The 14,946-nt window shown below is 33.4% G+C and overlaps 1 protein-coding gene across 2 annotated transcripts in view; it reads right to left on the bottom strand.

The window, feature by feature from the left end:
• Positions 1-13,312, bottom strand: part of TASL (TLR adaptor interacting with endolysosomal SLC15A4) — a 28,198-nt gene extending 14,886 nt beyond the window's left edge. The window contains exon 1 of one of the 2 annotated variants that reach the window (XM_074300883.1): positions 12,466-13,312. Coding sequence is in view for 1 of the 2 variants with exons in the window: in XM_074300882.1 (XP_074156983.1) it covers positions 12,466-12,621 (156 nt within the window). In the remaining variant the exon portion in view is untranslated. The remainder of the gene's footprint in view (positions 1-12,465) is intronic. The other variant, XM_074300882.1, reaches the window with a different exon arrangement.
• Between the last annotated feature and the right edge of the window lie 1,634 nt (positions 13,313-14,946).

Here is a 14,946-nt window from a genome sequence, read left to right as displayed (position 1 = left end):
AGACCACATCTATAATACTATGGTCAGTCTTGACTGTCACACTTTAGAGAAACTGTTGATGAAATAGATAAATTCTTCTTAGATTTCATGAAATATACTCTGTCCTTGGTCAATAGCCCCCAATTTTCGTATCTTGAACCATGCCCCATAAAAATGACCTGTAACAGATTTATATGTTTTCTATAAAAGAGTCAGAAGTCAACAAAGATTTATTAAGTTTAAGCTAGGGGTCAGGAAATATTCTGCTTAATCCCAAAAAAGTAGGGGTAGAAGCAAGGAATGGAAGCCTTAAAAAAAAAAAAAAGTAAATTTCAGCTTCACATAAATGGCTTAATTGCATTTTGATAGATACCATTGATGGGTAGGGCAGGGCTATGCTGAGGATTTTATGGGAGGGCAGCAATTTAGACCTTCATTAAGTATACTATGGTTGATCATTCTGGGACCCATAAAGCTAGCCAGGAAGTATCACTAGAAAAATGGGGAGAGAAGTCCCTTTTGTCAGCATTGTGGCAGGAGCAGTGATGATCAGCTATGGGGAAGGGCAGAGCAGCTGCAGCAGATGTGTCTGTGCATAACTGGGCAATTTTCAATAGTAGTTTAAGATGTTTTTTATTCCCAGATCACAGTCAACCAAGGCAAGATGATGTGGAATAACTAAAGAAATGTACACTGCTCCAATCAATAGCAGCTAAATACAAATGAACCATTCTTGATCTCTACCATTGAGGTTGGGTGCAAGTGCCATCCATTTCTCAGCTTGGTTCTTAATTCTTCTATGAATTATGTTATACAACTACTTTTCCTTCTCATTACTTGGTGTGATCAATCTATGAATGCATATCACATGAGATAGGCAACCAATCGATTAATATTTATTAAGCCCTTACTATGTGCCAGTCACTGCACTAAATGTGAAGTATGAGTGTGAAGACAACCTACTCAACCTCTAACCTATCTTTCTCTAACTAGGGTAATAACCATTAGTGACTCATATGTTTCATAATTAAAACTCCCAAGGGCAGGATTAATATGAACCCTAGCATGTTCACCTAATCTCATTAAACTACTAGCTCAACCTGTTATTTTACCAGTACCTGAGTTGTCTGACTCATTAAGAGCAGTATGGTCCCAAGGCTCCATAGTGACACCTAATTTACCTAAAGTAAAACACTTCCTAATCATTACAAATATCTTAAAGTAAAGCAGCATACTTTGTCAAGGGGGTAATCCCTCACTGGAAAATGTCAAGCCAAAATTAGATGATCAGTTGTCAGGTAGGTTATAATGATGATCTCATTCACTGAAATTTGGTGGTTCTATAATAATTGTGTTTTGTTACAGTTCAGACATTTCAATTATATCCAAGTCTTCATGATTCCATTTGACGTTTTCTTTACAAAGATACTGGAGTTGTTTGCCATTTCCTTCTCCAGCTCATTTTACAGATGAGGAAATTGGGGCAAACAGGATTAACTGATTTGATCAGGGACACACAGCTAGTAAGTATCTGAAGCCAGATTTGAATTCAGGAAGATGAGTTTTCTTGAATCCAAACTTGACACTCTATCATCTGTTCCCACCTAGCTGCCAATTAATATTTTTTAAAGAGAGAACTAATTCTTAGAATTCTCAGTTTCTGTCACTAAGACTAAGCATTCAAAAAGAAAGGTCAATAAATCAATTAATATTTTTTATAGATATAGAGAAGTTAGAGAGATACAGGGATCTAATGAATACTTGGTAGAAATGGGTCAGTCAACTAGCATTTCTTAAATGCCTACGATGTACCAAGTATTTTGTGAAATGATGGAGATATGAACCAAAGCAAAAGAAAGTCCCTACTTTCAATGACCTCATCATCAAATGGGGGCAGCAACATGTAAATATGTATAAAAAAGATATAAATACAGGATAAAATTGGGGATAACTTCAAGAAGATTAAGGGGGACTGGAAAAGGCTTTTTGCACAAGGTAGGACTTTAACTAAAACTTGAAAGAAGTCAGTTAAATGAGGCAGAGAAGAAAAGGAGAATGTTTCACTCTTGGAAGAGATAAAGTTCAAAAGTGAGACAAAGCTCAAAAACCTGACAGAATTCCTCAATGCTAGCAGTTGCTATTTATATAAAACAGATGGAATGCTGAGATAAGGTTGAAATATATATATATATTGCCATACTACCTCTCAATCCATTTTGTATTTGATGAAATAGAGCCCTGGAGAAATTTTCTTCCAAAAGGGGGTATGATAAGTCTTAAAATCTAAAATGTGTTTTTGTCTACAAGTTAGTTAACAGCTGAACTGAGACCTATTGGAGCCAAAACTATTCAGTTAAGAGATATTTGACAAAAAAAAAAAAAAATTCTAAGAAAAGTTCAAGGGGCAGAACTAATCTCAGCCTAGATTTCTGTATTTTCTGGGGCAAGCAGCCTGAGGAAAAGAGAACTTTGGAGCAATTTGGCTGAGAGCTGACAGGGAAAAAATGCAGAGTGTCATGGTCACTGCCTGAAAATTCTGATTGAATATAACTTTTATTTTCTTTACAGAAAAAAAAAAAGATTCACTAATTGTAAAACTTACAGTGGATCACAGGACCACAGAATCTGAGTTATAAGGAACCTCTTAAGCCATTTAGTAAAATTCTCTCATTGTATATTAAAACCTAGAAAAATGAATTGCCTTTCTGAAAGTCACACAGGTGACAAACATTCACAAAAGTGGTAAATATCAGTCAGGATTTGGACCCAGATTTCAGAGAGTTGGTTAGTTGAGGACTCTCCCCAAGCACTGTAACTAACAGTAAAAAAGAGTAAAAAAGGCTAAGAGAACAATCTGAAAGAGTCAAAGCTTCTATGCTACAACAAAAGCACTTAGTAACCATAGTGCTTCCCAGTGGATAGTTGTAGTGAAAGAGCTAAACTAGTCAATAATCATTTTTTTTTTAAGTTTCTAACATGTGGGAAATATTGTACAGAGACAAAAATGAAACTATCCTGCCCTCAAGCATTTTATATTCTAATCTCTATCAACAGTATCCATACATTAGATAGGTCCCTGGATAGATTTCCCTGAAAATAGATGGAGATGATAAATAGAAAGAGAGCAGTGGGGAAACAGCAGTGAGTAGTTGCTATTATAGATCAGGACAAATACCTAGAGGGAGCAAGTCTGACAGAGAATAGCAAGATTAAATTAGTAGATAAAACCAGTAGTTTTGTAGTGCTAGAAGTGTGAGTAAGGAAAACAAATATTTGATGCATCAGGCACTGTGCTAAATCCTAGGGATACAAATGCATGTATTCCAGGCACATGTTTCCTGCATGTACATCTCTTTGTATTATATGTTTTATTTTGTATTATATGGAATTATATGTTTTCTCCATGTAAATGCCTTATAATTTTTATGAAGATATATTCTTTCCAATGGGTATGTATATATATAAACTATATGTTGAATTGATTTTATAATTAATGTATGTAATATACAGTTTGCAATTTCATATGCAATCTTTTTATGTTATTCTTTATGTTTGGAAAATATCATTCTATTTCAAGCTTGTTAAGTTTGAAATAAAAAAGAAAATAGTTCCCTTTAATTATGTCTCTCTTTTGATTTGATTCCATTAAGAATACAGACAAATAACTGCCAAGAAAAGACATCCAAACAATGCCCTAAATTTGCCTCTATTTGGTTTGGGCAAAGAAAAAAGTAAATAATTTGTTACAGTTTCACAACAGTAATTCTGAGTTAATCATTCATTTGCTTTCTTTTAAAAAAAATTAAATCCAATTTATTTAATTTTTATTCTAAATTATCTCTTCCTTTCCTCAACCATAAAAAGGTTAAAAAAATAAAACCCACCACAAATATGTAGTCATGCAAAATAATTATATTAGTTACATCCTTTCCCTTCATCTCCCCCAAAAAGAGAAGAAAATATTCTTCAAAAAGAGTCACTTGAAAACTTATAAGGAAAGAGATTATATTATTGCTTTATCTATATTGCTGTTTAATTAAAATGCCTTCGTTATGAACTGACCATTTTGTTTGGATGAATGATCAAAGTAAAAATATATTGATGGGAGTTTACAAGCTATGGTTTAGAGAAGATTTTGTTTCACAAAATATTTAGACCATAGGGAAGCTTGTTGGGGAGCCTTGAGGCAGGGAGGTCCTTTGGACTACACAAAGGTATATTGTTATAACTGATGGAACAATAGATATTGTCATGGCTTGAGGGTTAGACCTCCTGTAGGATGATTTATTTATACTGAAAAGCTACAACCACCTTAACCCATAGCTAGCTTGGATGATCTCCAAAGGAATTAGGAGACCCCCTGTAGTTATAATAATATGACTATCCTTCAAAGAATGATACTTTCAATTGACCCCAGGAAAGTAGTTAAGTACAAAACCCCTTAATATTTTAATTAACTTCTGAACCCTTGGAAAAAGGCAATTTTGTGAGAATCCAGGCCGAGAAGATTCAAATACATTAGCCATCCTTGTATAGTAGTGATGTGACCAAGTAATTTTGAAAATCATTATTTAGTTAAAACAGTTAACACTAGATAGGCAAGCACTATGTTAGGTGAAGAATATAGAGGTAGGAAATAAGAATCATGGACCTCAAAGTTAAAAATGATCTTAGAGATTATCTAGTCAGATCTATACCTGAATTCCCTTTAAAATATTTCTGTTAAGTAATCATGTGAATTCTACCTAAAGATCTCTAGTGATGGGGAACCAACTTTCAAGACAGTCTCTTCCACTTTTTGGACAGCCATAATTGTTAGGAAGTTTTTCCTTAAATTGAACTTAAATCCATTTCTTTGCTACATTCACGGCATTGTGCTTTCTCTTCTCTCTTCCACTTGAGAATCTCTTCTAGATGCTTAAAAAAACAACTATTGTGTTATGGAGCAGCTACATTCCACAATGAATAAAGCACCAGATGTGGAGTCAGGAAAACCTGAGGGCAAATCTAGTCTCATGAACTGTGTGATGTACTGGGCAAGTCATTTAACCTGTTTACCTCAGTTTCCTCAGTTTCCTCATCTGTAAAATGTGCTGAAGAAGGAAATGGCAAACCACTCAAAGAAAAAGTAGGACACAACTGAAAAAAACAATTAAACATTAGCAATTATTTCATCATTCTTAAGTTTTTCCTTTTGATTGAACATTCTTAGTTTCTTCAATTGATCTTCTTAAAGCACATACTCCCTGATTTTTCCCTCAGCATCTTGCTTCTCACATCTGGATATATTCCCACTTGTCAATGTCCTTCTTAAAAAACAACACCTGGACCCTAACAGCATTCTAAATATTTATTGCTTGATCTATTGATTATAAAGGTGATCTGACCAAGAAAGGGAGGATTACCACCTTCCTCATTCTGAACCTTATGTACCTTTTAATATAATTCAAAATAAATTTAACTGTTTTAGTTCTCATATCACATTGCTGATTTATATTTGTCTTTCTATCCTATTTCCCCTATTCAAGTAAGTGCACATCGACGTATGTACTTCATTAAAAAAATCAATGTCACAAGTATAAGCTATTATATTTATCTTAATAAATGTCATTAAATTCTGCCTATCATTTTAAATAACTGGAATACATGAATTTTGTCATCCACTGTGTTAGCAAGCCCTCTGAGATTTTCATATCTCACTAATTTGATAGGCACAATATTACTCCTCAAAATTATTGATTTACAAATGTTGAACAGAATAGAGACAAGAACATTCTAAGATATTCTGCTCAAGACCTCCCTCCCACTTGTCATCAACACATTAATGAATGGGTATACCATAAACAATAAAGGGCAGTTAGGTAGTGCCATACTACATAGAGTGCCAGGACTAGAGTCAGGGAGAATCACCTTCCTGAGTTCAAATCTGGCCTCAGATACTTATTAGCTGTATGACCCTGAACAAAATTACTTAATCCTATTTCCTTACCTATAAAAAGAGCTGGACAGAATAATTTCAGAAAGTCTTGGAGAACTGATACTAAGTGAAATGATTAGTACCAGGATATCATTATACACAGCAACAACAAGATTATAGATGATCAATTCTGATGGAAGTGGCCCTTTTCAATAGTGAAGTGATTCTGGAAAATTCCAATGATCTTATGATGGAGAGAGCCATCTGGACCCAAAGAGAGAACTATGGAAACTGAGTGTACATCACAACATAGTATTTTAACTTTTTTATTGTTTGCTTGCTTTTTGTTTTCTTTCTCATTTTCTTTTCTTTTAGATCTGCATTTTCTTGTGCAACATGATAATTGTGGGAATATGTATGAAAGAATTGCAATACGTATTGGGTTACTTGATGTCTGGGAGAGGGCTGAGAAGGGAAGGAGAAAAAAAATTGGAACACAAGGTTTTGTAAGGGTGAATGTTGAAAACTATCCATGCATATGTTTTGAAAATAAAAAGCTTTGAAAATAAAAATAATAATAAAAAAGAACTGCCTTTTGAGCAGAGATTTAAGGCAATGGAACCAATCAACAAATCTATTATAAGAGTTAGGCATGAAGCAATGAAGGCCTAGACCAGGTGATTACAACATCAGAGGAAAGAAGGGGGATATATACAAAAGATATTAAAGGGCAAACATGACAAGACTTGGCAACTAATTGTATATGGAATGGAATGTAAGAGAGAAGAGTTAGGAATGTGACCTATGTTGGGAGCTAGCCAGCTGGTGGTACCCTAGATAGTTTTAATATACAATATGAAAGTTGGGAAGAGGGGAAGGCTTGCAGGGGGGATGGAGGGTTCCTTTTTGGACATGCTGATTTTAAGATATTTATGGGACATGTAGATCAAGATATCCAATAGGCAGTTTGAGATTTAAGACTAGAGTTTAGGAGATAGATTACAACTGGATAAAAAGGATGAGCAAAGAAATTATAAATTGTTTTTATTTAGTCATTTCAAAATATTTTTTAATTTAAAAAAAGAGCTGGAGAAGGAAATGGCAAATCACTTTGCCAAGAAAACCTCAAATGGGGTCACAAAGAGTCAGATACAAATGAAAAAGATATGATCAAAGTTTCAGATCTCCTTGACTCTAGTTTAAGAGTTGAAAAAGGCCTTCTCTAAGTGGTTATCTAATACAACCCTCTCATCTTACAGATGAGGACAAAGAATCCTGAAAGGTAAAGTGAATTGCCCTAGATTCCATAAATAATAGATGTCAGAAGGAAGATTTGAAGCTAGAACTTTTTATTCTAGAACCAATAGCCTTTCCGCTATACCACATTGTTATCCTGGCCATCCAACCAGTATTAAAACTTTCTAAATTCTAACACTCAATCTCTCCATTCTTTCTATAAGGGTAAAATAAAATATTGCCTCTGCCATCAAGGAGTTTACAATTTAATAGGAAGGCAGATAAAATATGCATAAAATAACCTTAATACAAAGGAGTATATAAATGTAAAGGAGAGATTTATTAAAATGCTGAGGAAAGATTAAGGAGAGCATAATCACTTCTGGTGGGAGAATGAGGAAAAGAAAACAGAAGACATTCCATAGAATAAATCACACTTAAGATGGGTTTTAAGGATGGGAAGGATTTCAAAGAAGTTGAAAAGATAAGAATAGTAATTCATTTCTAGAATGGGGACAGTATGAACAAAAGCAGATAGGAGAGAAAAGAATGTAACTAATAGTCTATTTTGGCAGGAACACAGAGTATCTGAAGGAGAAGAGTATTGCAAGAAAGGTTGATTAGAAGTCAGAAGTCAACTCCAGAAGATCAGTTAAGCCAATTCAAAACCCAGTAAGTCATAAATGAACCAAAGGAGAATCTTGAAAGAAACCCAAGAAAAAGAAAGCTTGATAGAAGACAAAAATTTAGGAATGTCAAAGATTTAACTATGTGGAAGAAGATGAAGATTGAGGAATAACTACTGAATTTGACAATTAAGAGATGATTTAGAATCTTAGAGAGAGAATTGCTTCAGAAAAGTGGTAGGAAAGTTAGCCAAATGGCAAGGATATTAGGAGTGAATGAATGAGGAAGAAATGGAAGAAAACAAAAGCAAACTACTGTTTCTAGGACTTTGACAGTGAAAGAGAGAGAGAGAGAGAGAGAGAGAGAGAGAGAGAGAGAGAGAGAGAGAGAGAGAGAGAAGATAATGTGTTTCTAGGCTAAGGGAATGAAGGAAAGAGAAAAAGTATAAAAATATATTTTAACTAATGTATCAATAGATGGTAGAAATAAAACTCTTTTAAGATGGAAAAATCATCGGCAGCAAGGAAAAGAGTACTTTCCCCTTTTAAAATGGGAAGAGAAAAGAATGGGTGAAAACGCACACATTTATAGAGACACAATAGAAGGTAATCAAGAAAGCATATCACATTAAATGACCATCATTTCAGCAAAAGAGGAGGCAAGGCCATATATTGAGAATGAGGAAGCAGTTAATAAAACTAGGGGCTTAATAGAAGTAGAAGTTTTGAAAACACCAATAGATTAAAGATGAATAAAAGGAGTATGAGCCCAAGACATAAATATTTCTGTGTAAAGGTCATATTTATTTTCATTTTAAAGATGGAAAAATTGAGAATCTAAAAATGAGAATTTATCAGAATAGATATGATACATCTAACTTTTGATAAGGAGGGAAATTGCTGAGATTCTATATTAATAATGTTTTAATGATAAACTGGCAAAAAGTCTTTGGAATGATTTCCTTCATATAACTGCCTTCTTCCTTTCCTTTAAATTTTAAAATATTAAGGTTAAGCCATTAATCTAAAAGTAATTAATATACTCTTTCATTAGTTTTTTATTACCTAAATTTTTTGTTTGTTTTTCTCAATAATGTTTTATTTTTCCAACCAATGTAAAGATAGTTTTCAACATTCATTTTTGTAAGATTTTATGTTCCAAATTTTTTCTTCTTCCTTCTCTTGCCTCTTCCCTCCCCAAGACAGCAAGCAATTCAATATACATCCGATATTTAGATTATACATGTACATACATATGTACATATACATGTATAATATTTTAAAACATATTTCCATCTTTGTCATGTTGTGCAAGAAAAATCAACGAAAGAAAAAAAAAAACAAGAAAGAAAACAAAATGAAAAAAACAAAAAGGTGAAAATAGTATGCTTTGATCCACATTCACTCTCCATAATTCTTTCTCTGGGTGCAAATGGCATTTTTCATCCAAAGTCTATTGGAATGGTCTTGGGATCACTGTATTGCTGAGAAGAGCTAAGTCTATCATAGTTGATCATCACATAATCTTGCTGTTACTGTGTACAATGTCCTCCTGATTCTGTTCACTTCACTCAACATCAGTTCATCTAAATAGTTCATCTATAGAACAAGAATATTCCATTACATTCATATACCATAACTTATTCAGTCATTCCCCAAATGATGGGCATCTAGTCAATTTTCAATTCCTTGCCACTAAGAACTGCTATGAATATTTTTGCTCATGTGGACATTTCTCCCTCTTTTATAATCTCTTTGAGATACAGACCCTGTAGTAGCATTTTTTTAAATGAATTTTCTATTAAGTGCCTATATTTCAATTTCTGATGTGAAATTGTTAAACCATGATTATCGCACAAATTAGACATTTAATAAAGGTTATTGACTGATTCTTCAGGCTAAATCAATACTACACAAGGAACGATTTGATACTTAACTGCTTAAACTTATAAAAAGCTAACATGGCAACTTAGATGATAAAATTCACAATTTGAAATGTTAATTTTCAGCATCAACTTCACCAAATAATCTATCAATCTCCTGATCAGTTTTGACCAGGTCTCTAGGGCCTAAGAGTAAAAGCTAATATAATTTTAACCTAGGCACTGAGTCCTTCTTAAAATAGTGGAATATCAATAATTTTTCAGAATATAGTTGGAGGTTTTACTATTCTTTTTTTTATAAGCACATTAAAATACATATAATTAGTCTCTTAAAAAACTCAATGTATACAGAAAAGAGGTTCAATAAAAAGTTTGTGAAGAAACTTTATTGGTTCTTGAGGCTTTCATTTTCAGATGGATCATTCTTGGTATTTTTTTATTTAACTTCTCAAAAAAAAAAAAAAAGTTTGGCCATTGATTCATTTCTCTGTCCCATTCAAGTATAATGTCAAAGAAAAATTTCAAAGATAATCATGTAACATTCCAGTTAACCATGCCATATTCTTTTTCAAGGAAGCAAATATTCAAAATCTATGCCTACTTATAAATACCCATGGAGTATTATCGATTGATAATGCACCAAAAAAAAAAAAAAAAAAATGATTCAAGTATTTGATCTTCACCATTTATGTGGCTATAAGCAATGTGATGATTTATATTCAATTACATTAATATATATTTTTACTTTTAAGGAATAAAATTGATTCAATGAATTTTTGCATCCATAAATGAACATTCAGTGCTTTCATGAGGCACACTTTTGCATTAATTTCAAACATCTTTTAACTCTGACTAAATTTTTTTTTATACTTGAAGGCATTAGACTGCTTTTATAGCACAATTCTACAGATAAAAATAATTATTAACTCTAAGAAGAATAAAACTACACATAAATACACATGTAAAGAAGAAAATGAAAAATCAAGTTTGGCTTCCTGTGTATGTTTGTTATTGTTGTTGTTGTTGTTGTTGTTAGCCTAGTAATTTAAGCACTTGTTTTTCTTCCTCCAACTTCAAATTATCCAGAAAACTATGACTACTTACATAAATTTTAATAGTAAACAAGTATTATCACAACAGATTGTCTTCACTTAAATGTGTTTTTTAGCCTATACTATAGATTCAACATTATGGATATTCTGTTGAAATCCACAGTAGTTTAGAATTTGTTGTATGCATGATGTGACTGATCATAGAATCATAAAATGGTAGAAATGGAAACGAGTTTACAGACAATGTGATCCAGTCCCCTCTCTAAACAAATGTAGTTAACTAGGGTGAGAGAAGTGTGACTAGAAGTCAAATCTTCTGACTCTTTCCGTTCAATACTTTCTAGTTCCTCTTCACTAAAATGTTCTATAAACCAAATTAAAGTCTGTGTACAATCCCTACAAACCTCTTGCTTTAATTTACAGACCTTCTTTAAAAGTAATATGTAGACATACATGACCACAGGAAATTACTGCATAGTGCTTACATAGGGGCACTAAACCACAAAATTCAAAATGATTATATGGTAAACTTAGAAAGCTAAGCCAGATAACATGCATACAAAAGAAAATGAGATTGAGCAAACCTAATGAATATTTAAATCCTTTACCAACTTCTTTCCTCAAAACAATTTGTAAAGATAAATGTGCTTAAGGACTTTGGAAATGTACTACATGTTCATGCTTTAAGATTTTTTTTAAGTATGTTTGATTTAATTTGCCTTCATTGCTCTAAGGAAATGAATAAATGCTTGAGCTATCAACAACTTTAGTTTATATTTGCCTAAGAAGGTCTAAATGTAACCTGGTCATAGTTATATAGTCACTAATGACCTAAGCAGCTATCTAGTCCAACCCACTCGTTTTACAAATTCGAAAGAATTTCTAGGGTCTAAGAAGCTTAAGTGATAGCACTGGAAATATCAGATGTGGAACTTGAACCTTTAACTTTAAACCCAGGAATCTTTCCTCAGTATCATACTGCTTCTCATTATCAAAGGCTTGAATTTAATTATGCTAAGCAAGTGCAGAAAGGAAGAAAGGAGAAGAGAATGAAAGGAAAGAAAGAAAGAAGGAAGGAAGAAAGGAAGAAAAGAGGAAGAAAGAAAGAAAGAAAGAAAGAAAGAAAGAAAGAAAGAAAGAAAGAAAGAAAGAAAGAAGAAAAAGAAAGAAAGAAAGAAAGAAAGGAAGAAGAAGAAAGAAGAAGAAGGAAGGAAGGAAGAAAGGAAGGAAGGAAGAAGGAAAGGAAGGAAGGAAGGAGGAGGAAGGAAGAAGGAAGGAAGGAAGGAAGAAGGAAGAGAAGGAAGGAAGAAGAAGAAAGAAGAAGAAGAAAGAAAGAAAGAAAGAAAGAAAGAAAGAAGAAGAAAAGAAAGAAAGAAAGAAAGAAAGAAAGAAGAAAGAAAGAAAGAAAGAAAGAAAGAAAGAAAGAAGAAAGAAAGAAGGAAGGAAGGAAGAAAGAGAGAAAGAGAAGAGAGAGAGAGAAAGAGAGAAAGAAAGAAAGAAAGAAAGAAAGAAAGAAAGAAAGAGAAAGAGAAGAAAGAAAGAAAGAAAAGAAAGAAAAGAAAAGAAAGAAGAAAGAAAAGAGGGAGGAAGGGAGGGAGGGAGGAAGGGAGGGAGGGAGGAAGGGAGGAAGGGAGGGAGGAAGGGAGGGAGGGAGAAGAAGAAGAAAGAGAGAGAAAGAAAGAAAGAAAAAAGAAAGAAAAAGAAGAAAAATCAGTGGGTGAGAAAAAAAAATAATTCTTACAATAATATTATGTTGCTACTTTTTTCCTTACCTTTTCCAGTCTAACAGGTCCTGAGGCACTACACCAATTGATCATGGAGAGAAGTTCAGTTGCTCTTTTTATTCCTGAATATTTGCAAGCCTTTCTTGAGTTGATGTTTTTGCTAACAAAATAGTATATTGCTCCTCTTTTTGTAACTACCCACATGGAAACAGTTCTTGATGTCTAATTTTGATTTGTGTTATAGCAGCAATGGGAAGTCCCAGGAATAGGCTAGTGACTGATTGGGAGGGTAGTAACTGACGGAAATTAAATCTAGCCACACAAAAGTATTTCTTCCTCTTTTGGTGAAATGAAACTCATGTATGAAACTTATGCTTGCTAAAATAGCTTATTGAAAAACATTATATGACTATCCATCAGCAGCATTTCATCTAAAAAAGTATAAAGAAATATTATCAGGAAAACAAACATTTAAAAATAACATCATATCCAAGTCATATAAGATTAAATTTATCAATTCAAGACCCATTTGACCTTTTGCCTTCTTCCAAATGGTAATGGACTTGGTCCCTTGGAATCATGTTGGGAAAACTCTTTAGATCTTGAAGGACCTTGGAGTCACTGATTATAATCTTTCTATTAAGATAAAAGATTACTAAGCTCTAACGTGACCAAAAATTGCTTTCCAAGGTCCTCCAGGCTTTCCAATGTACCCTTCTATTGTGCCCTCCCCACTGCACTGCAATTAGATTTTTTTTTAATGAAACTTCAAGACTTCTGGGTCTTCCCAACTTCCTTTCAGTTGAAACCTCCATAGATAATATCTTCCTGCATTTAAGTGAGCTGTCTTGTTTTTTCTATTTGTATCACCAGTGCCTAACACATAATGAGATCTGAAATCAAGCAGACCTGAATTCACATATAACCTGAGACACTTACTAGACATTTGAGCAAATCATTTACTTACTGCCTTCCCCCAGTTTCCTCATCTATGAAATGGAGGTAATAATACCTACTTACCAAGGTTGTCATAAGGACAAAATGAGATTAAAGTACTATAAAATGTTATTCTTTTTATTATTATGAAATGTGTTTTCATTCATTTAGCTCAACAATCTCATATCAAAAATAACCAATCTCCACAAAATTTTAATTTTCTAGAAAAGCATGCTTAAGTGCTCACACAGAGAAATAGAGCCAATAGGCAGAATGATTCTTCCTCATAGTCCAATGTAGGGGGAAAAAGTTTACAAAGATTAGTCTGTTTAGAAATAGGCCAATCAGCAAGAACCAAATGTAATTGTTATTTTGATAAGTTTTGGACTAACTTTTTGAGAGGAATTATATTACTTCTTAGCTCAAGAAGAAAGGAGTTTATTATGGGAATAGAACTGGAAGATAAAGTTTTTCCGTTTGCTCAGCAATTTTTAATTCCTCTAGAGAACAACTTGAGGAAAGAGGGTTGGACCAAGTAGTGGCAGGAACAGCAGCAGTAGCAGTAATAGCAGTAGGTGGCAGATCCTTTCTGGGAAACTGACTCAAAACATTTAAACAGCTTTTTTCCCCCTTTTTTCCTGGCTCCCAGCTCAGTTTATAAAAATAATGCAGTAGATAGTAATTGGGTTATGGCAATTCAGAAAAACAGATGGAATTTACTCTACTCTCTGTTTCTTCTTTCTGTGTTATTCCTATATTCAGTGGGCAATGTGATTCATTACTAAGTGTTTTCTGCTGTTTTAATATTATTTTTACCAGTTATTTGACTTTTAACTATAATCTACTAGATAAATATAAGATAATTTCAATTGTTTTCTGAATTGTTATATAGAGTATAATGAGAAGGGGTTAGAGGAAAGTAGGAGAAAAATCTGTGCATAATTGGTCACCAAATTTAACTGGTTTAGGAGAACATCTTTCCGGCTTAGAAATTGATTTTCTGGATACCCAATGCATTTTATGAATTTTGTTTATGCTCATTATTTTAAAGTTTTCTAAACTTTTCAGAGAAAGGAAGCCATGGGAAACTGGAACCTTTGTCCTAGATGAGAGGTGTCAAACATGTATTTGATGGTCACATGCATCCAAATTAAGTTAATATACAGTCTGTGGGGACCTTTATCTACAGTGTAATGGCTCCTGTTTTTGAGTTTGACACTAATGCCCTAGGAAAAATCTCTCATGAGCCAATCATATTGGCTCCAAGAAGAGAGGTTACACTATACCAAAAGCTTTGGGGGTTTTCTAAATTCCTTTGACCCAAATGAGAGATATGGAGGAAGTTGAAGACTTCAAAAGAAAGACAAGTCCTGAACCAGTCCCACTAGACAAAGACAGACATGATCAAATCTACTCAATTTCACTGAATTTAAGGAAAATTAAAACTGATCCTCATCCAACCTGCCTCCCTCTGTGACCTATGCTAGGTAACAAACACTGAATTTCATTCAAAACCATTAAAATTGTTCTCACATTTTAGGAAAGCTGAATACTTATCCTACCCAAGGGTTACCTACCTTTGAATTCTTTGTT

This window comes from Sminthopsis crassicaudata, chromosome 3, assembly GCF_048593235.1.
Source record: "Sminthopsis crassicaudata isolate SCR6 chromosome 3, ASM4859323v1, whole genome shotgun sequence".
Lineage (NCBI taxonomy): Eukaryota > Metazoa > Chordata > Mammalia > Dasyuromorphia > Dasyuridae > Sminthopsis > Sminthopsis crassicaudata.
Note: the sequence above shows the minus strand (reverse complement) of the source record. Positions and strands in the feature narration are given on the sequence as shown.